General features: G+C 38.9%; 1 protein-coding gene across 1 annotated transcript in view; it reads left to right on the top strand.

The window, feature by feature from the left end:
- Positions 1–20804, top strand: part of CEP290 (centrosomal protein 290) — a 101255-nt gene that overhangs the window by 28299 nt on the left and 52152 nt on the right. The window contains exons 15-26 of the mRNA XM_044980233.1: positions 638–800; positions 1533–1633; positions 1715–1802; positions 2367–2479; positions 2914–3735; positions 9417–9509; positions 9838–9922; positions 11197–11339; positions 12114–12278; positions 14559–14708; positions 16511–16626; positions 19678–19780. Of these exons, the coding sequence (XP_044836168.1) occupies positions 638–800; positions 1533–1633; positions 1715–1802; positions 2367–2479; positions 2914–3735; positions 9417–9509; positions 9838–9922; positions 11197–11339; positions 12114–12278; positions 14559–14708; positions 16511–16626; positions 19678–19780 (2142 nt within the window). The remainder of the gene's footprint in view (positions 1–637; positions 801–1532; positions 1634–1714; positions 1803–2366; positions 2480–2913; positions 3736–9416; positions 9510–9837; positions 9923–11196; positions 11340–12113; positions 12279–14558; positions 14709–16510; positions 16627–19677; positions 19781–20804) is intronic.

Genomic DNA, 20804 nt, shown 5'->3' with positions numbered 1-20804 from the left:
TGAATAAGTTTATTGTGAAACATTGAACAAGTATGGTTAACGTTTAGTTTGAGCAAAAACCACCTTTGATTGTGTTTATACTCATTCAACTTTTCACTGCAAACACTGTTTTGAATAGCAATATGTCATAAGCAAACTTTTTTAATTAATAAAGAACCCTTATATTTTCATTGATAAAATAAAAAAAAAAAGGACACTTCAGATTCCAAAAGAAGATATCTGGACCCAGGGATGTTATGTAAAATCTGTATGTATGGTCTTTGACAAAGGTATGCTGGAATTCAGTAAAACTACATGCGTTGTCATGGTGACACTACTTACAAACACTTGTCATGTGCCAATTTTGATCAAAAATTTAATAAAGGAGAGAGACATAAAGTATTGTAAATTAAGACTTCTATTCTAATTACAAAGTGCTATTTTCCATGATCAGAACAATTATTATACTTACTCTTCAATGGACTTTGGATCAGGCCTTTCAAGGGGGTGGATTACTTCAACTTAATCCTATAATGTTCTTTCAAAAGAATCCCTCCACTTACTCATAACCTTCTTCTTGCCTGTCATGAGTCTTTAATTTTAGTATGTTTGGACAATTTACGAAGTCCTTTTAAATTCACCTTTGGGACTGTTTCAGGGGATATATGGTTTGGAAGATGCTATTGCTGAAATAAAGGATTTAAAAAAGCAGATTAAAATAAGAGATCATGAGACTGAAGGATTGATTAAGGAAGTGAACAAACTTGGACTTAAAATCAATGATTTTCTTGATGAAAATGAAGACCTCAGGGAACGCTTAGGTATGTCATTTATGAAATTTTACAAAGATTTCACTGTGCCATAGAGTTCAAATAACATTATATTTATGCAAATATCTTACCTTTTTGTAATACAGTGTGTGTAAATTATTTTATTTGTCTTACTAAAAATGAAGTGATGAATTTATTTATTTATTTATTAGGAAGAAATTATTAGCTGTAGGATTGTTCATGAACAAATGTGGTCAGTAAGCTGCTCTTGACAGAACTACATTTCTCTCTCTCCCTGCCCCCCACACTTCCCTCCAGAAGAACAAGAAGAAGTAGTGTTTGCAACCTGCATTTTTATTTCCATGATGCTATCTAACTTTTCCCTATTCCAGAATGGCTCATCCAACATAGTACATTCTAACACTATGATATTTGTAAAGAAAATATAGTGTTATCTGTCATAATATTGATTGAAAAATGAAGAAAGAACAAACATAAGTTAGTCTGTTTAGGCTCTTTTATAGCAAAAGATAAATTGCTACCTGAAGTATATTACTTTTAGTTATGGGTAAGTCAACTAATATTGTCCTTTTTCCAGATTATATTAGGTATGGAAGAGCTGTTATATATGAAGAAAATAAGTCCCCTTACTGGTTTTCTGTATAATTATTTGAATATTTATCAAAGTATTCTTATTTAAATGGGTTATGTGTTAATGCTTTGTAAAGTTAGAATTATTTTTTCTAACTTATGAATAATTACACAGCATGGATTGTGTTTCAGGTCTTGATCCAAAGACAATGATAGATTTAACTGAATTTAAAAACAGCAAGGCACTAAAACAGCAGCAGTACAGAGCTGAAAACCAAGTCCTTTTACAAGAGGCAAGTGATAAACTGTGTTTATGCATATTTTGTAAAATGAAACTGAACAGAAATAAATATTAATATTTGATTAATGTGCAGATTGAAAGACTGGAAGAAGAAAGAGTTGCACTGAAACAACAGATTCGTAAACTGGCTCAGGAGAAAGGAAAAAGAGCGGCAATGTTAGGTAGGACAGAATCATGTCTGTTTATTTAGATTTTGTCAGTTTTCAGACCAGCCACTGAAAGTGGTTCTGTGTAGATTTATTTGGGATAACTTGACAATGTGCCGCATTTGCTAATGTATCTAAATGTTATGAAGCTGAGTATAGATAGTGGCCCAGATCTTCAGCTGCACCAGAGTTCAAGTTGGTGTATTTGAAGGAAAGGGATGGAGTGGCTTTGTATTTCACTAATTCTCCAGCCTCATGTGTGTTCTAGCTTGTGCTGGCTTATAATGGCATCTGAAGTGTTGTCAGAGTGCAGAACGTTCCAGCCGCACCCTCCTCTCTCTTCAGGCAAATGTTTGTAACAGAGATGTTGCAAAGAGCTGGCTATGCCAATTCTACACCAGCCAGAAGTACATCCACCCCAGGGGACTCATCAGCTGCCTACCAGGAGCAACTTTATGACTCCTTTGCATCACAGAACAGGGACCAGAAAGCTAGCCCACTGTCTGGAACATTTCATTTTGTTGTCAATGATAAATTCATTCATAATAATTTGTTATTCATACATGTATTGGTAATTAGGATTGGATGCAGATGACCTGCAGCTGATTGATAGCTTTACTGAAGATCTGAAGACAAAAACGGGGAAATCAGACTTCATGAGCACAGTTACTGTTGATGAAGTTAAAGCAAAGGTAGGGTCATGATATGTTAGTGTGTACTGTATTTTTTCTGTATGAGTTGGGCCCCAAAACAGGAACTGTTAGTGTCTGAGTATATAGTTTTTAGACTTCCATATAGTTATTAATTATTAGTGTAACTATCTAAAGAAACAATCTTAAATGACAGGTTTCAGAGTGGTAGCCGTGTTAGGCTGTATCAGCAAAAAGAACGAGGAGTCCTTGTGGCACCTTAGAGACTAACAAATTTATTTGAGCATAAGCTTTCGTGGGCTAAAACCCACTTCATCGGATGCATGCAGTGGAAAATACAGTAGGAACATCTTGAGCTTATGCTCAAATAAATTTGTTAGTCTCTAAGGTGCCAGAAGTACTCCTAATCCTAAATGAATTGTCTTTACATACTGATGTAACAATAATAAGCATTGTTTACTTTTCTATGAATACAGGATAACAGTTCATATAACATGGAAATGAAAAACATACTTTCAATTAGAGGAGCATCATTTAGTTTGTTAAAATCTGAGAAGGATATATCTGAAAATACCATGGTTTTGGGAAATCTATCAAGAAGAATTTCTAGTGTACTTCGTAATCTAAATCAGTCAGAAAAAAGTGGAAATATTTTTGTCCAGTTAGATTCTAGACACCTGGCACAGATGCAGCTAAAAGATGATGGCCATAATTCAGAAACTTTTACTATAAAAGAACTTTACAGATCATCAGGATTACAATCTACAGAAACACTAGGGACAACAGACTATGCAACTAATAGACAGCTATCAAAAGGCTTAAAATCAGACTATCCATGTGCATTTTCTGCTGCACAAATAATGCAAAAGGATTCCAAAAGCCAGCAGATTCAAGGACAGAACGGTGAAAATTATGGGGAAAAAGCATCTTTTCAGAAACAAACAGCAATATGCTCTGGTTCAGACCAAACATTTTCTGAAGATTTCCAGGGAGGGCTGTCTCTTAGTCAAAAATCTGCCATTTTTTGTCAGTCTATTCTTGGAAAGCCAGTAACACCCTATAAATCACAAGTAGTGAAGCTGAAAGATGAACAGGACTATTCTCAAATAAAGTATTCTGATTTCTTAACTGATTTTCATGATGTCAGCAAAGAACAGAGAGCCTTTCCAGAATCATTGCAGGCAGAAATTTTTAAAAGTGGACTTGAAGGTGGACCATCAGAATACGTATGTCAGGCAGATCCAGTCGAAAATCTCATAGGGCAGTTGAGGAGTGAATTATTTTTTCTTAGATCGCAGGTGAGGCTTCTCCAGCATATCTGTAAGTTTACCTTTTGTAATTATTCAGAAAATATACTCAGAAACAAATAACAGACAATGTACATTTTTTATTTTCTGTGTTTCAACTTCATTAACGTATATAAGACAGTTCCATTCCAGCACATTTGAGGTGTCGGTAATACAACATAGAAAGTTCCTTAGGGCTAGTCTACACTTACCGTCCGGGTCGACGCGGTGAGTTCGACTTCTCGGAGTTCGAACTATCGCGTCTGATCTAGACGCGATAGTTCGAACTCCGGAAGCGCCGCGGTCGACTCCGGTACTCCACCACTGCAAAAGGCGGTGGCGGAGTCGACCTTGGAGCCGCGGACTTCGATCCCGCGGCGTCTGGACAGGTAAGTAGTTCGAACTAGGGTACTTCGAGTTCAGCTACGCTATTCACGTAGCTGAACTTGCGTACCCTAGTTCGACCCCCGCCCTTAGTGTAGACCTGCCCCATAATATAAAGCCACCAGAATCACAACTGCTTCTTAGCCAATATGTAGACATCAAAAATACAAAAGAGGTGTTTTCCATTTAAAAAAAAACAAACAAAAAAACCCCAAAAACAAGATTAGAGAGATTTTTAGTTTTGTGGTCAGTTTTGTGTTTTGCAAAAAAACCAAAACAAATCCTTGTTTAACTTCTCCCCCTTCCAATCTTACCTTTCAGACTCCCTCATGACTGTAGTGTTCTCTCCATTCTTATGTTTCAGTTTCAGTTAAGCAACAGGCCACAGTAGCATGAGGCATAGGTGCTGGCTCCAGGGTTGGCGCACCCACGGAAATTAGTGGGTGCTTAGCATCTACCAGTGGCCAGCTCCCCAGCATCTCCCCAGCATCTCCTGTCCACTTGTGGCCCCACTGATTAACTCCTTCCCCTCCCTTCCAGTGCCTCCCATCCTCTGCGATCAGCTGTTCCATGGTGTGCAGGAGGTGCTGGGAGTGAGGGGGAGGAGCGGGGATGGGGCGTGCTCAGGAGAGGGAGCAGAACTGGGCAGAAAGAGGTGGGGTGGAGGTATAGTGGGGTGGGAAGAGGTGAGGTGGGGGTGGAGGCTTGGGGGGGGCGAGGACGGGGTTGGTGGACGGGCGGGGGGGTGAGCACCCCTGGAGCCTGAAGGAAGCCAGTGCCTGTGGCATGAGGTGAGTCACTTATTAATTAGTTTACATTTAGATAAAGTCCGGTAATTTACAGCCCTTATCTGAATGAGGTGGGGGCTGAGACAGTGCTGCTCTCTGATATTAGTGGAAACATTAATGAATTGCTAAGGGGGAGTACAAAAGTATAGTACAAGCATATAGGAACAAAATCAGAAAGGCTAAGGTACAGGATGTGTTACACCTAGCAAGGGATATAAAAGGCCATAAGAAGAGGTTTTTTAAATATGTAAGGAGCAAAAGAAAGACAAAGGAAAGTGTAGGTTGTCTACTTAGCAGGGAAGGAGAGGTAATAACTCATGACATCAGGAAGGTTGTGGTGTTTAATGCTTATTTTGCTTCAGTCTTCACTAAAAAAGGTTAATGGTGACCAGATACTCAACACAATTAATGTTAACAACATAGAGGAAGGAACACAAGCCAAAATAGGGAAAGAACAGGTTAAAGAATATTTAGAGAAGTTGGGATATACAGGTTATTAGGGCCTGATGAATTTCATTCTTGGGTACGTAAGGAACTAGCTGAAGCATCCTTAAAACCATTAGCAATTACCTTTGAGAACTCATGGAGGATGTGTGAGGTCCCAGAGGACTAGAGAAGGGCTAACATAGTACCTATTTTTAAAAATGGAAACAAAAGAGGACCTGGGGAATTATAGACCAGTCAACCTAAATACCTGGAAAGATGCTGGAGCAAATTATTAAACAATCAATTTGTAAGCACCTAGAGAATAACAGAGAGACAGGGTGGGTGAGGTAATATCTTTTATTGGACCAACTTCTGTTGATGAGAGACAAGCTTTTGAGCTATACAGAGCTTTTCCTTGGGTCTGGGAAGGGCACTAAGGGTATGTCTTCACTAGAACGTGGCTGTGTAGTCGCGGCATCTGTTTTTAAAAAAAACCCAACCCCCCCCCCCAAAAAACAACCCACCCCCATGAGGGGAGTAGCTAACAGCGCTGTCAACACTTCCACTTTACAGCCTGAAACTTGCAGCGCTTGGGGGCGGGGTGTTTTTTCAAACCCCTGAGCAAGAAAGTTTCATCACTGTAAAGTGGCAGTGTAGACAAGGCCTTAGAGCATCCTAGCTAAATACAAGATTGAACAGCTAGTTTAGCATAAGTAATTAGCACATATTCTAAGGAACCATTCAAAGTGAAGTGGCCCGTTAATACCCTTGTAGTAATAGGACAAATGGGGTGGGGGTTAGTGGGTTACAGAATGCCATAAATCCAGTGTCTTTATTAAGACTGTGATTTTTAGTGTCTAGCAAGGTTATGAATTTAAGCTCCCAGGCTTGTTTTTTGAAAGTGCTGTGCAATTTCCTTTGAGGATGAGGTCTCATAGGTCAGCAATAGAGTGATTGCTTTGTGAAAAGAGTTCACACATAGGTGATACAGTGTTTCTGTCTTTTATTATTTTCCTGTTTCAGTTCATTGGAGAGTCTAGTGATTGTCTGGTTTCATCCACTGGATGAGGTACACCACATGTTGTGATAGGCGTGTGTAGGATCCATGGGTCTGGAAAGGTGTGTTGTGGAGAGTGTTGATCATTGTAGCAGTGGAGATATGTCTGCAGGTTTTGCATGTGTTGTTGTGGCAGGGTGTGATGCTACTTTGAGTTGGTGTGTCCTGGTCTCTAGGAAGCTTGCTTCTGATGATGAGTCTGGAGAGGCTGTGGGGCTGTTTGAAGGCCAGGAAATATTTTTTTTCAGGGTGGGATCCCCACTGAGTATGAGTTGCAGTTGTTTGATGATGCCTTGCATGGGTTCCATTGTGGGGTGGTAGGTGACAACCAGGGCTGTGCGGTCAGAGGGGGTTTTATTTCTGTATTGAATCAGATTCTCTCGGAGTATTTGGGTGGCCCATTCCATGATGAGATCCACTTGTCTTGTGAAATATCCTTATTTGGTGAACATAATTTTGAATGTGTTAAGGTATATATCAAAACCACTAACTACTTATTCTATAAACTATCTGTTCAATCTTGTATTTAGCTGTTATATTTTGAGTACCATTCCCAGACTTGAAGACAAGCTCTGTGAAGACCAAAAGCTTGTATCTCTCAGCAACAGAAGTTGGTTCATTAAAAGATATTACCTTTCTCACCTTGTCGCTCTAATATTCTGGGACTAACACTGCTACAACAACACTCCATAGAGGATAATAGGCTTGTAAGGAATTGTTGGCATGGATTTGTCAAGAACAAAAAACAACCTAATTTCCTTCTTTGATAGAGTTATTTGTTTACTGCTATATCTTGATTTTACCAAGTATTTTGACACAGTCCCATTTGATAGTCTCATAAGCAAGCTAGGGAAATGTGGTCGATCTGAAATTACTATAAGATGGGTTCATAACTGGTTGCAAGACTATATTCACATAGTTATAAATGATTCACTGTCAGACTGAGGATGTATCTAGTGGGGTCCAATAGGGGTCAGTCCTGTGAGAGACACTATTCAATATTTTCATTACTGACTTGGATAATGGAGATAAGAATATGCTTATAAAATTTCCAGATGACACCAAGTTGGGAGGGGTTGCAAGCCCTTTGGAGGACAGGATTAGAATTCAAAAGGATCTTGATGAATTGGAGAATTGATGGGAAATCAACAAGATGAAATTCAATAAAGACAAGTGTGATGTGCTTCACCTAGGAAGGAAAAAATCAAATGCAAAACTACAAAATGGGGAATAACTGGCTAAGTAGTAGTACTGCTGAAAAGGACCAGAGGGTTATAGAGGATCACAAACTGAATATACATCAACAATGATGCAGTTGCTAACGAAGCTAATATAATTTTGGGGTGTATTAACGGGGTATCTTATGTAAGACATGGGAGGTAATTGCCCTGCTCTACTCAGCACTTATAAGGCCTCAGCTTACTGTGTCCAATTCTGGGTGCCACAATTTAGGGAAGATGTGAAGAAATTGGAGAGAGTCTAGAGGAGAGCAACAAAAGTGACACAAGGTTTAGAAAACCTGACCTATGAGGAAAGGTTAAAAAACTAGGGATGTTTAATCAAGAAAGGAAGGGAAAGTCTAAATTTACTTGGTCCTGTCTAAGTGCAGAGAGCTGGACTTGATGACCTCTTGAGGTCCCTTCCAGTCCTACATTTCTATGAGTTTGTGATTGGCGGAATATCAGAGCAGTGTCCTCTGTCAAAGGATGCCACAGCTTTAGCCAATGCAAGGCATAGGGGAGAAGTAGCTTCTGAAGCTTGTGCTACCAACGAGGATAGGCAAGGAAAAGAACCAAGGTATTAAGGAGATGAAAGATTCCTTTGTTTCAGTCATCCCCCAGCTAGTGAGAAGTTTCTGAGTTGGCTTTCAATAACTTTTCTCTCCTATCTCTTCATCTAGTGGCAAAGAAACTGTAGATTTAATATTAGGAAAAGATTTCAAGTGGTGAAATCTGTTAGATTAGTGGTTCCTAAATGGTGGTATATGGAATGCTTTCCAGTGATTCATAAAGGAGCTAGTTGGTCACATATGCAAAGTTGTATTTATTTTTCAATGCACTAAATAGTTTCCTAACATTAATTGTCGGTGTAAGTAATTTCTGTACTTCCCAAAGGGATTTTATTGGATTTCCAGTGGAAAAGGAGGTGATCCACTTGATCATGAATCGTATGGGTGTTGTTCATGACATGAAGTCTACAATATGAAAAATTTGGGGAACTCTATATTAGAATGCTGAAATAATCTTCCAAAGGAAGTAGTGGAGTCTCTGTTGCATGAATCTTTTTTAAAATTGGACTGAAAGAAGCCCTGGAGAATATGATATAGGGAACATCATTAGCACAGGAATGAACAAGTTAATAAAAGAGTTCTTTCCCATTACTAACTTAAATGAGTAAAAACTATGAGAGGTATTTTCTAGATTTATCAAACTATTGTTCTTTTTGATATCCATAATTGATAAATGGGACTCGTATGTCTGTATAAGTCAGTCTTTTAGACCAGGGGTCCCCAACCCCCGGTCCGCGGCCCGGTACCGGTCCGCGGCCTCTTACAAACCGGGCCGCGAACCGACCCAGTGGACCTCGCCTGCGGGAGGTCTACCCGAGCCGCGGGACGAGCGCTCCCTCCGCAGTCATGCCTGCGGGAGGTCCGCTGCTCCCGGGGCTCCGGTGGACCTCCCGCAGGCATGACTGTGGACAGTTCGCTGGTCGCGCGGCTCAGCTGGACCGCCCGCAGGCACGCCTGCGGGAGGTCTACCCGAGCCGCGGGACGAGCGCTCCCTCTGCAGGCATGACCGGTCCCTGGTCCTGAAAAGGTTGGGGACCCCTGTTTTAGACTATTGTCTCTTATGCTTTGCTCCAACAGGTCGTTTTTAAGTAATGTGTTAACAAAATTGTAAAACAAATAATATAATTCATTTAATGTACTGCTAAAATGTAAAAGTTGTTTCTTTATTCATATCACAGAAAAGGTCTTGGAAAGGTAACATATATAAATGGAAATCAAATAATTTGCTAATTATTCATTATTCCTCTAGAATGAGCAGATATCCAAGGATTTGTTGGCCAAGAACACATTATATAGAAATGCAGAACTCGAGCTTGAGAGATACAGAAGCCAGGCAGTGCAGGTAGTGCATGGCTTTCATAGGATATTTATGAAGAGAGGAAATTTTAAATGCTTGCGTAAACATTATTTATAGCTTTAATATTTTTCTTTTACTGGTTTTGTGCAGATGACACTGTTTCTTTTACTGTTTTCTTATAATATAATTGTACTGTCAGCTATGTATGATTTTAATATTTCTTCAGGAATCTAGTTTTATTTAACAGCCATTACTCAATTGTATGCTCTTAAATATTCTAGTACTAAAAGACTCTAAATCTTATGTCTTGAGAATCCAGTTTTTAAGATTGTTTCTTTCTTTCTTTTTTTCTTTCTTTCTCTTTTGCTGGTAGAATGAATACCTTGCAAAAGAATTAAATGAGAGAGAGAGAGATTTGGAACGGAACAGGACTGCGGTAGCCAAATTTCAATCCAAATGTAAGCTGTAATTCTTTGTTAGTATAGGCCATGATTAAATTTATAAATAGCTGCTGGTAGTCAGATTTTTATGTATAATTTTTAGAGGGCTAATATTATCCTGCTTTATTTTGTTATGCTTGCAAATCTAATTTTTCCTTTAATATTTTAAGTTTACAGTTTACACCTCTACCCCGATATAACGCTGTCCTCAGGAGCCAAAAAAGCTTACCGCGTTATAGGTGAAACCGCATTATATCAAACTTGCTTTGATCCGCTGGAGTGCGCAGCCCCGCCCCTCTGGAGCACTGCTTTACTGCGTTATATCTGAATTCGTCTTATAGCGGGTCATGTAATATCGGGGTAGAGGTGTTTTTCAGCTGATGTTTTTCAGAATGCATGAACGGCACTGTGTGTGTGTAAATATATATATATACACACACACACACACAGAGAGGGTATATATATATAGAGAGAGAGAGGCTTGTATGACCTAATACCTTTAAACTCTGAAATGTAGATTGAGGGTTGTTCCTGATAAGCTACAAAATGATGACAATGAAATTTAATTTACCAAGTCTCTTATTTCTTTAGAACTTCAATAAATACTTTAAACTTTCGTATATCTTCTTTAAAAGAGTTTCTGTTGTGTGGTAAATATTTCTGATTTTAAACTTAAAGGTTTACATCAGTGGCACTATATGGAACACATTTTATTTATTTTAATATATGGTATTAAAATAACAAGTTGCTTAGATCCAATCCAGCACAGCACTTAAGCACATGCCTAACTTTAAACCCATGAATGTCCCATTGAAGACAGTGGTACAACCCACTTGCTTAAAGTTAGGCATGTGCTTATGTGCTTTGCTGGATTAGATCATTAGTAAACAAGGGGTTGGGGAGTCAGAATGATGCATTTACTACTTGTGCATAGAAATCTGAAGTCTCTGAACTCTGTAAGTGTGTGGGTATTTCCTTGAATAAGATAAGCCATTTTTATTGTATATCAGACTAACAGAAACCGAGATGAACTTGTATTTTTCCAGAGTATTTTAAAATATTTTAGAAATATACACCTCTACCCTGATATAATGCTGTCCTCAGGAGCCAAAAAATCTTACTGTGTTATAGGTGAAACCACATTATATCAAACTTGCTTTGATCCGCTGGTGCGCGCAGCCCCACTCCCACAGAGCGCTGCTTTACCGCGTTATATCCGAATTCATGTTATATTGGGTTGCGTTATATCGGGGTAGAGGTATATTTTAGAAATATACATTATTGTATTGCAGTAAAAGAATTATCAGAAGAAAACAAGCAGCTTGAGCAAGGAATGAAAGAGATATTACAAGCTGTCAAGGAAATGCAGAAGGATCCTAGTGTGAAAGGAGGAGAAACAGCCTTAATGATCCCTAGTCTGGAGCGATTAGTAAATGTAAGCCTTCTTTCATTTGAATTATTTGGCTTGGTAGACGTTATTTATAGAGTTCTCTTTGTTTTGACTGCTTCAGTGTTGAACATTAGCTGTTATATGTTCAAAATACACCCTAAAATCTTAAAAACACAAATCAAATTGACACTTGAGAGTAAAATTCATCTTGACGGAATAGTCAGTCTTCAAAGCCTTGCAGAATACTTTAAATATGGATTTAGTATATTAGAATATAGTATTTTACATAAAAGCAGATTATAGTATTGTATTAAATATATGACTTTTAAAAAGTAATAATCTACTTTGAGTTATCATGGTAGAGAATCAGATCACTGAAATATTAGCTTGAGACATGATGTTCATGCTGAAAGTGTACTGTTAGATTTAGTTTTCTTAATCACTTAGCAGCTAGATCTGCACCAAGCTCACAGTCATGGCTACCTAAAGCAGAATGCTTCCCTAGGTTTACTGGTGGGATTGCACTGGTGATGCTCATTTTGGGTTGTAGGAACTCCCCTCAGCACAGCCAGCCAGTTCTGCTAGCTGACACGAGGTTGGGGTTGAGTTATGGCTTTGCCTACTTTTGTCTGTCACTTCCCCCTTATGATGGTTTGATGGTATTAGTCCCTGTACTCTCTCTGTCACAGTGGTTGCAATTTTGAGCCCCACTTATCCACACTGGAAAGCTCCAGTTTATTGGGAAATATGGAGAAGTATTTGAGTTCTTTTGTTTGTTTTTTGTTTTTCTGTTTACTAAATTAATTCTTAATGTGATAGGCAATCGAATCAAAGAATGCAGAAGGAATATTTGATGCCAATTTGCATTTGAAAGCTCAAGTTGACCAGCTTACGGGGCGAAATGAAGAATTGAGGCAGGAGCTAAAAGGATCTCGAAAAGAGGCAACAAATTTCTCTAACCAGTTAGCAAATGCTAATGTAAAGGTATATATTCTAATTTCTTCTACAGTGAAAATATAGAATAATTTGCTGGCTCCATGGATAACATAGAACAAAATACACTTAATATTTTGTATTAAAATTGTTGTAAATACTAGATATTGCTGTCAGTTTTTTTAGTGTAACTCACACATTTTTATTTTTTATTTACACATTTTGAAAATATGTAAAACCTGCAGATATAATTGACGAGATACAATCATACATACTTGTTACTATATTTATGGATTATAATCTATGTTTTTGTTCTCACTGAGTTAAAATCCAAATAATCCAAATGTTATTCCATACTTACAAAAATCCTAATACCTAATGCCCCATCATAGAGTTGTGTCTACTAGGTGAGGTGTTGGGGAAAGCTGTGCTAAATGTGAGTTGCAAAAACATTTTTGTTTCATTTTTCTTAAAATGAGCAATAATCATTTTATACTTCTTACATATGTGAGATACTCAAATAGCAAGGCTAATGGGGATTCAATGAATAAATTGATTTTAAAATGTTTTCCCTTTTTGCCACTGAAATAATACCTGGTGATTTTAGCTCAACTGTGAATGCTTCCAAATGTTTATATTATGTATCCCAAAAGGTATAACATATTAATATTAAACGTATCTTCAAACTGACATCTTTATAAAAAGCATACTCTCTCTATATGAACCCTTTAAGACAGCTGTGTTATCCAGTATGACTTCCTAGTACAGTAACTCTTCACTTAGTCGTCCTGCTTAACGTTTTGTTGTTACGTTGCTGATCAATTAGGGAAAATACTCATTTAAAGTTGTGCAATGCTCCACTCTTACGTTGTTTGGCTGCCTGCTTTCTCCACAGCTGGCAGCCTCCCTACACCCCTCCACTCCCAGCACCTTCCGCCCGCTGGCAGACCCCATGGATCAGTGCCGCCATGGGAGGCAGGGGAGGAAGGGAGGGAGGAGGCGCGTCAAGTCCTCTCTCCTCCCCCTGCCTCCTGCCCGCACCAATCAGCTGGCTTGCAGCGTTTTGGAGGCAGGAGAGAGCGGGGAGGAGCAAGGACTCTGCGCACAGGCTCCCCCTTCCTCCCCTGCCTCCCAAATGCGGCAAGTCAGCTGATTGCCCCAGGCAGGGGGGAGGGGGAGGGAGCCTGCGCCAAGTCCTTGCTCCTCTGCCCTCCCCGCCTTGCAAACGTGGCAATCCAGCTAATTGCCCTAGGGAGGAGCGAGGACTCGATGCGCCTCCTCCCTCCCTCCCCTAAAGGTAATAATTGGAGATATACCAATCTCCTAGAACTGGAAGGGACCTTGAAAGGTCATCGAGTTCAGCCCCTTGCCTTCACTAGCAGGACCAATTTTTGCCCCAGATCCCTAAGTGGCCCCCTCAAGGATTGAACTCACAACCCTGGGTTTAGCAGGCCAATGCTCAAACCACTGAGCTATCCCTGCCTCCCATGGTGGCAATCAGCTGGCTTGCTGTGTTTTGGAGGCAGGCGGGAGGGGGGAGGAGCCAGGATGCAGCATGCGAAGTAAAGGGGGAGGAGATGGGGGGGGGAAGAAAAGACGGGTTAAGGTTGGAGGCTTGGGGGAAAGGGTGGAGTGGGCAGGCTGACGGTTGAGCCCCCCACCCCTGGTGTTTGCAGAGGAGAGGTAATAACTCATGACATTATTTACATTAATTCTTATGGGGAAATTGGATTTGCTTAACATCGTTTCACTTAAAGTCACATTTTTCAGGAACATAACTACAACGTTAAGTGAGGAGTTACTGTATTTTTAGCATTACAGAACAGTATTTTCTGGGGCATTGTAGTTAGAGATTGTTGTCAACCAAAACTCTTTGAAGGGTTTAAAGAAGAAAGACATGGTAAATTTAGAATAAATGTGCTGGATAGCCATCTGAGCCATGCAGTTTTGGACATTGAGGCTTAGCTCAGTCTCCATATGAATGTTTGCAGGTAAAAAGAAAGGAAAAATAACCTACAAATTATATGCTTGAACAACTAAAGTAAAATTGAGATGGATCAGCAGCTGTGTGAGCCTGCTCTGGATGCTTGATTATTTGTAGCCATTTGACTCAAAGTATTGTATTTAATATTTTTGTGGAATTGTAATTTTAAAAATAGAAAAATGTACTTTAAAACATTAAAAAAATAATTGGGACTACCTAAATTATGAGATGTTTATAATTCAAAACAGTGTGAGTCTGGACACCTCTACATTTTGTATCCATATTTTTTGGCTGAATAATAGGAGTTTCGTCTTACTGCTTCTATTCTCTTTATTTATTTTCTTTAGATTGCACAACTTAAAGAGGAAGTTTGTTTGTTACGTCAATCGGAAGGTGCCAATATAGTATTCAGAGCAGTAAACCATCCAGAAGGGATGACTCCTTCAAGTGCTCATATAGTTAATTCTCAGAATGGATATTTAATACATCTTTTACAGGTAACTAATTTAAACCTGCACACCAGGGGTATTTGTAAATCCTTCCAAATCTGTTGTTATATCATATGTGGAAACTGGGGAGTCTCCTAAAAACTGTAACGTGTATTGTTGTAATAGAATATAGTTGCTTGAGCCTTCCTTGTATGACATCTCTGGGCTAGAGATTATTTTATTTCTAACCCCACCAAAGCAATCTGCAGGGAAGAGCCAATCCCTCTTTCCTGTCCCATACCCAACAAGACAAAGAAGACTTCTTGCCTAGAATTGCATTGTTTCATATGCAGTGTAGTCATCAAATGCAATTTAAAGATCCCAAAAATCAGGAATATTTCAGTATGTCTGGAAGAAAACTCACTATGCATTGGCTCCTCCTCCTGGACAGCTTGAGGTACTCGAATTTTTCATTTTTGAGCTCCTAAGCCTGATGTGCTTTGTGAGTTATGTTAGAGAGTTTATTAAACAATTATACATTCCCAGCATCACAAACAGACTTTTATACAATACACTTGGGAGAAAAATATGTATGGAAGGGAGTGGACAGTTTTTACATTTTTACCTAAAGTCTAATGTTTGTAAAGCCAGAGGACAATTGACAAAGTATGTCTATTCTATTGTTCTTCTCATCTAAGTTCCTATGCCAGTTTTATATAGTATGGAAGGTTAGGAGACCATATTCAAGCATAAAGTAAATGGTGAGGGGTATAATCTTCCTAATTTAGCCAGTGGGAAGTTGGCCTTTTCTATGAATTTATAAAGAAAGCCACTTCCTTTGCTTGCTATGGGTCAATTTCTTCATTACCAGAATGCCATAAATGTAATTTTATCAAGATTATATTAGAAGATGTTTTTCCCCAGAAAGTTGCCAGAGTACATTTAGCTGGAAGAAATATATAAGTACTGAAAATATTTGTATGTTCTGCCATGAAAAAGTTATAGCCTTTGTAGCTTTTGCATTTGTTTTAGAAACCTGTAATTATTCTTCTTCTAGATTGGGCATTTATGAGGAAATACACAAAAGTTAATATGTAAGAGTTACATTGTTTAAAATAAATCTGTTATTTTTTGTTTGTTTTGTTTTAAAACTGAATGCTGGTCTGCAGATCTGTGCACCTATTCTCGTTGAATTCTCTCCTTCTTTGCCACACACTTCTTCTGTGCAAAGCTCCTTGTAGTCTTATGTTTACTACTTTTATGTCTCGTGAGTTAGTTGCTCATTTGTGTGGAGGGAATGGTCTGAATGTTGAGAAGGGCTTAAATATGCTTGAATTAAAACTGTTGATTGCTGGGATGAAGGGAAAGATAAGGTGATAAATGGAGGGATGGGAACTTAAAAAACAAGCACACTAAACATAACTAGTAAGATGTGTGCCTATCATTACCCCAGTCAGCTTGCTTGTATCAGAAAGATTTTTTATATTGTATAGTTATGAAGTATGAATGCATTTGGCAGTGTGAGGAATGCTTAACACTTTCCAGGTGTGCAGTTTCATTAGTAGTCTGTGTGGACAAATCCAAAATGTCAAGTAATTCTCAACTCTTTTTGGTCTGTGATCTGTAAAATTATTTATTATTTGTTAATTTATTACTTACAAATATTTAAACATTACTTTTTTTAGACTGTTTTGATATGTTGTTTTAGCATAAAGACACAAGCTCTGTTTCTTCAGTATGTTGATTTCAGTGGCGCAAAGGTCTATGCTAGAGAATACTATTGAATGACCATGGCTTTGATGAATACTTTCAGATTTGAAGCATACATTGTTAATTATATCATTAATTTTTATTTTGAAAATGATCATTAGGAACTAGAAAATAAAGAACAGTTACTTAAGAAATTAGAAGAAGCAGTAGAAGAATATAAGCGAAAATTTGCAGTAATTCGCCATCAACAAGGCTTGCTATATAAGGAATATCAAAGGTACAAATCCTTTGGGGTCTTCCTTTTGAGATGGTCGGGCTGTTAAAACCTTAAACTTTCAAAGTGTTTCAAATATTTTAAATAGGAGAAAATATTAATAATTTCCCCACTGTGTTCAAGTTGTTATTTCTATTAGCATCATGGATATTTGTGTGAAATAATCATTCTTCTTTTAGGTTGCCTCTGTATATTCCCCATGGTGCTGCTGTGCTTCAAAAACCTTTTAGAAAAGCACTGTCGCGCTCACATTTTGTTGCCTGCTTTGTGGCAAGAACTAGCCTGTACAATTTTCATAGTGACAGAGATCATTTAAGCACCAGGGAAATCTGCAAACTGCGATCCTGTCAAGCTTCTCTTGAATCTGCATCCGGGAACTCATTTGTACCTGACATTTGTGGAAGCCTCACTTCCACTCTTCTCTGCTTTCAGACATAAGAGTAGGAATAATTGGAGCTCAGAGGGAATCTTGAGCTGAGGGACCCTGTGTTATTACAAAGGAGGAAAAGGAAACATTGCTGTGGATCCAGGGATCACAAGTGCAGATTGGAGATGTCAGCTCCAGGGGTGTCTTTGGCCCTTCATGTAGTGCCAGTTCCTAGGACAATTCCTCTCCTTCTTCGAGTGATGACTGCTTCTGATTACCACAGAATGCATCTTTCCCACCGGAGGGTTAAGGCAGAAATTATTTAGATACAAGCAAGTACACGAGTCTTCTAATTTGGATTCTAGGTTCTGAGGGCTGCCCAGATTGATATTTCACTATTGAATTAGGCCTGGAGGCTCACTTGGGCAGCTTCTGAGACAAAAGAGCTTCCTTTGATTTCTGGAGATTTATGTTTGTTGACTAACTTGACTAGCAGTTTCTGGATCCTGTTTTTGTGTCAGTCTGTGACATTTGGGTTGCGCTTCTATTCCTGCAAGTACAAGAGGCAGATAGTCTTACGCATGGGGCCTCGAGGTTTGGCCACACCCCTTCTGCCTATGTACTAGATTCTCTACCTCCAGCCAAGCAAATAAAATAGTGATTGAGTGCTCCCACCTTCCCTGATGCATTCAAGTACAGCTGGTCAAAACTTGGAATTTCTGTTCCACTGAAAATTCTGAAATTTTGAAAGTGTTTATTCCATTTTGGAACAAAAACAGGACATTTCTAAATTTTCATGAAAAAGAAATTATAAGTTTTTGTTTCAGGAAAAAAAGTATCCATTTTATTTAGATTTTCCTGAAGCGAAACAGAGCAGCTGGCTCCCCTGCTTGCAAGGCACTACCTGAACTTCCCCCACATCCCCCAGAAGGAATTAGAGGCAGCCTTGGGAGTGTCTCTTGGTCAGGGGAGTCACCTGCCATGAAGCAGGCAGCCTAGAAGCCCTGAGAGCCCTGGGCCAAGCTGGGGCTCCACAGCTTCCAAAGTTTCCAGGCACTCTGCTGTATAACAGAGACCTGGAAAATCTTGAGAGCCCTGGTTTGAGCTAGTGCACCCAGGGCTGCCCTGCTTCATGAGCCTCCCAAATCTTTAAGGTTCCCAAGACCACAGCAGGGACTCTGGAGCTGCAGGTATTAGAAGTCCAGGGTCTCCAGTTCTGGGGCAGTCTGCATGGTGGAGCCAAGGACCCTTGCCTTCTAGGGTCCATAACTCTGAGGACGCTCCACTATTACAGAGCTTCCAATTTGTATGACAGGACTGCCTTGGGTATGTAGACCCAGGAAGGCATGGTGCCTTGAGCCTTTGGGCATTCTGTATGGCACAGCTGCTGCAGATCCTGGAAGCCTGAGCTACCCAGCAGCTTGCCAGGAAACCTGACTGTGATTCAATGAAAGTTTGCTGAACCCAAGATATTTCCACAAAATGTTTTGCGGTTGATTAATTGACATCTTGCAAAGAAACTCTATATCATCACAAAATTACTGACAAGATCATTGAATGTGTAAAAGCTTTTTTGAAGGAGCAGTGAGTAGAAAGTTGCCACCCCTTCTGGAATCTTTGCTTCCTTGCCTCTGCATCCCAAATAGAACCACTGTCAAATTTATTCTCTGCTTTTTGCCCTTTATCCCTACCGTGGTGGAAGCTAAGAAGTAGATGTAGTTTGTCTGTGAGGAGATCCACTTGGGAGCCAAAGAGGAGGAGCTCTGCCACAACTGCTCCCAGCCCACAGAACCTCACTCTGACCAGGGAAAAATTTTAGAGTCTGGACTGCTTATCGGAGCCTCCTCATCTCCCCAAACCAGATGAAACTTGTATGGGAGAACCTCCCCAAGGATAGGTCAGTCTCTTCATTATTGAGTCCCGACAGGCCACACTTTCCTCACTGATGGGGGGGCTTGGCCCCACAGTGCAGACTACAGGGCCCAGTAAAGTGAGTTGCAGCGCCCACTAAAGTGTTGTTTGATAACTGCTAGCGTGAATAGGTATCTTTTGAATGGGATTGTGTTAATGTGAAATTGGTACCTTTTAGTTCACTCTAGCAGGGTCTACATGGGACACTTACAGAGCAACACTGTCATGCGCACTGCAGTTCACCCTCTGGCAGTCCACACTGCAGGGCCATGTAGACAAGCCTTGCAATCTTTGGGAGCAACTTCAAATATCTTTTCAAATCTGCTGATCTAATAGACTTCAGAAGGAAAACACACCAGAATTCCCTTACCCGATCATAACAGGGTAACAGTCTGGCAATAAGGCTGGCATCCTTTCTGAATCTCCTTTTTCACAAGAGGGAGATCTGGGCAAGAAGTATCGCATACGTCACGTGTTCAAGTTTAATGGAATGTTTCTCTTAATAACATGTTTTCAAATTTAGATAAGTATGCATTCTTCAACACAGACTATAAAACACAGTTCCAACTTTTAATAGTAAAGTTAATTTTGAGTTTTCTAAACGTGTTTAAAAAAAATTAAAAAATGTGTTAATGTTAAAATAGCAGATTTCAGTTAATAAGATTATAAATGGTAACATGATTTACAAACAGTTTTGAAAAAACTTTACAATATTTAATATTTCTGAATGAAAACATTGAACTATTTTTATTTAAATTAATATATATATATTTTAGTGAAAAAGAAAGTTGGCAAACAGAATCTGAAAAAATGAAAGAAGAAAAGAAGAAGCTAGAAGATCAAAAAGAACAGGATGCTATGAAAATAAAGGAATACAATGTAAGCAGTGTTTGTTTTTTAAAATTTTTTAACTTTGCTTGAAAATGTGTTAGATTTTTGCAATTTTAGAGTTTTTAATGCAGGAGTAAAAAAAAATCCAAAGTTAACTTGGCACAAGTAGAGAGAGAAATTAGTTTCTGGTATGACTTACAACTACACTATCTTGAATTGTAATATTACTCACATGTTCATCTTATTGATGCACTTTGTGTTTCATTCATTTAATGTATTTAAACTGTTGGCACGAATAGTATAATAATAGACCAAATTCAGCCCCATAAGAGGCTGCAAGTTCTTGCTGCTTAATTAGTGATGTCATACTTGCTTATATCATGGCTGTATTTGACCCAGTGTATTTTGTTAGGATCAGGAAATAACCCTATCAGACCAGTGCTTAATTTGTAGTGAAAGAGGTGCCAGGGCTCAAGCAATTTTTGACTTTCATAACGGATGCGGTAAGCCCAGAGGTGCCGGGGCTATGAACTGCCAAGCCTAGGGTGGCTTAGCTCTGACAATTCCTGGCACAAATTAAACATTGTATCAGACTATGAAATTCAGAAGACTGCTTGTCTCCCACTGTATCACTTGCAATCATTTTTGTAGATCCTTGACTGATTTTTTTTAAGTTGTTTTTTGAAACAACTATGACCTAAATGTATATCCAGAAGCTAGAACATTCATTCTCTGAACATTTTCTCTTGGGTCATTAAAAAAACCCCCAAAAGACAAAATCCTCTGTCCTTTGCAGCACAAGCAAAAGCCTGAATTTTAGGTCTCTTTCTTGGAGGTAATAGAGAAAAGGTAAAAATTCTTTAAAAGAACCTATAGGGTAACTAAATTATTATAGTATCCCACTCTGAGTCTCTAGAATTTCTGGAATACACAGCAGTGAAATTAGGATATTTTGAATTTTTCTCTTGGAAAAATCTTTAAATATATATTTAAACACCTGACACACTTTTATGGTGCTATCCAAAAATTACTTGTTTCTTTAAGGAATCTCTTTTTCCAGCTATCTTTCATT

Source organism: Mauremys mutica, chromosome 1, assembly GCF_020497125.1.
Source record: "Mauremys mutica isolate MM-2020 ecotype Southern chromosome 1, ASM2049712v1, whole genome shotgun sequence".
Lineage (NCBI taxonomy): Eukaryota > Metazoa > Chordata > Testudines > Geoemydidae > Mauremys > Mauremys mutica.
Note: the sequence above shows the minus strand (reverse complement) of the source record. Positions and strands in the feature narration are given on the sequence as shown.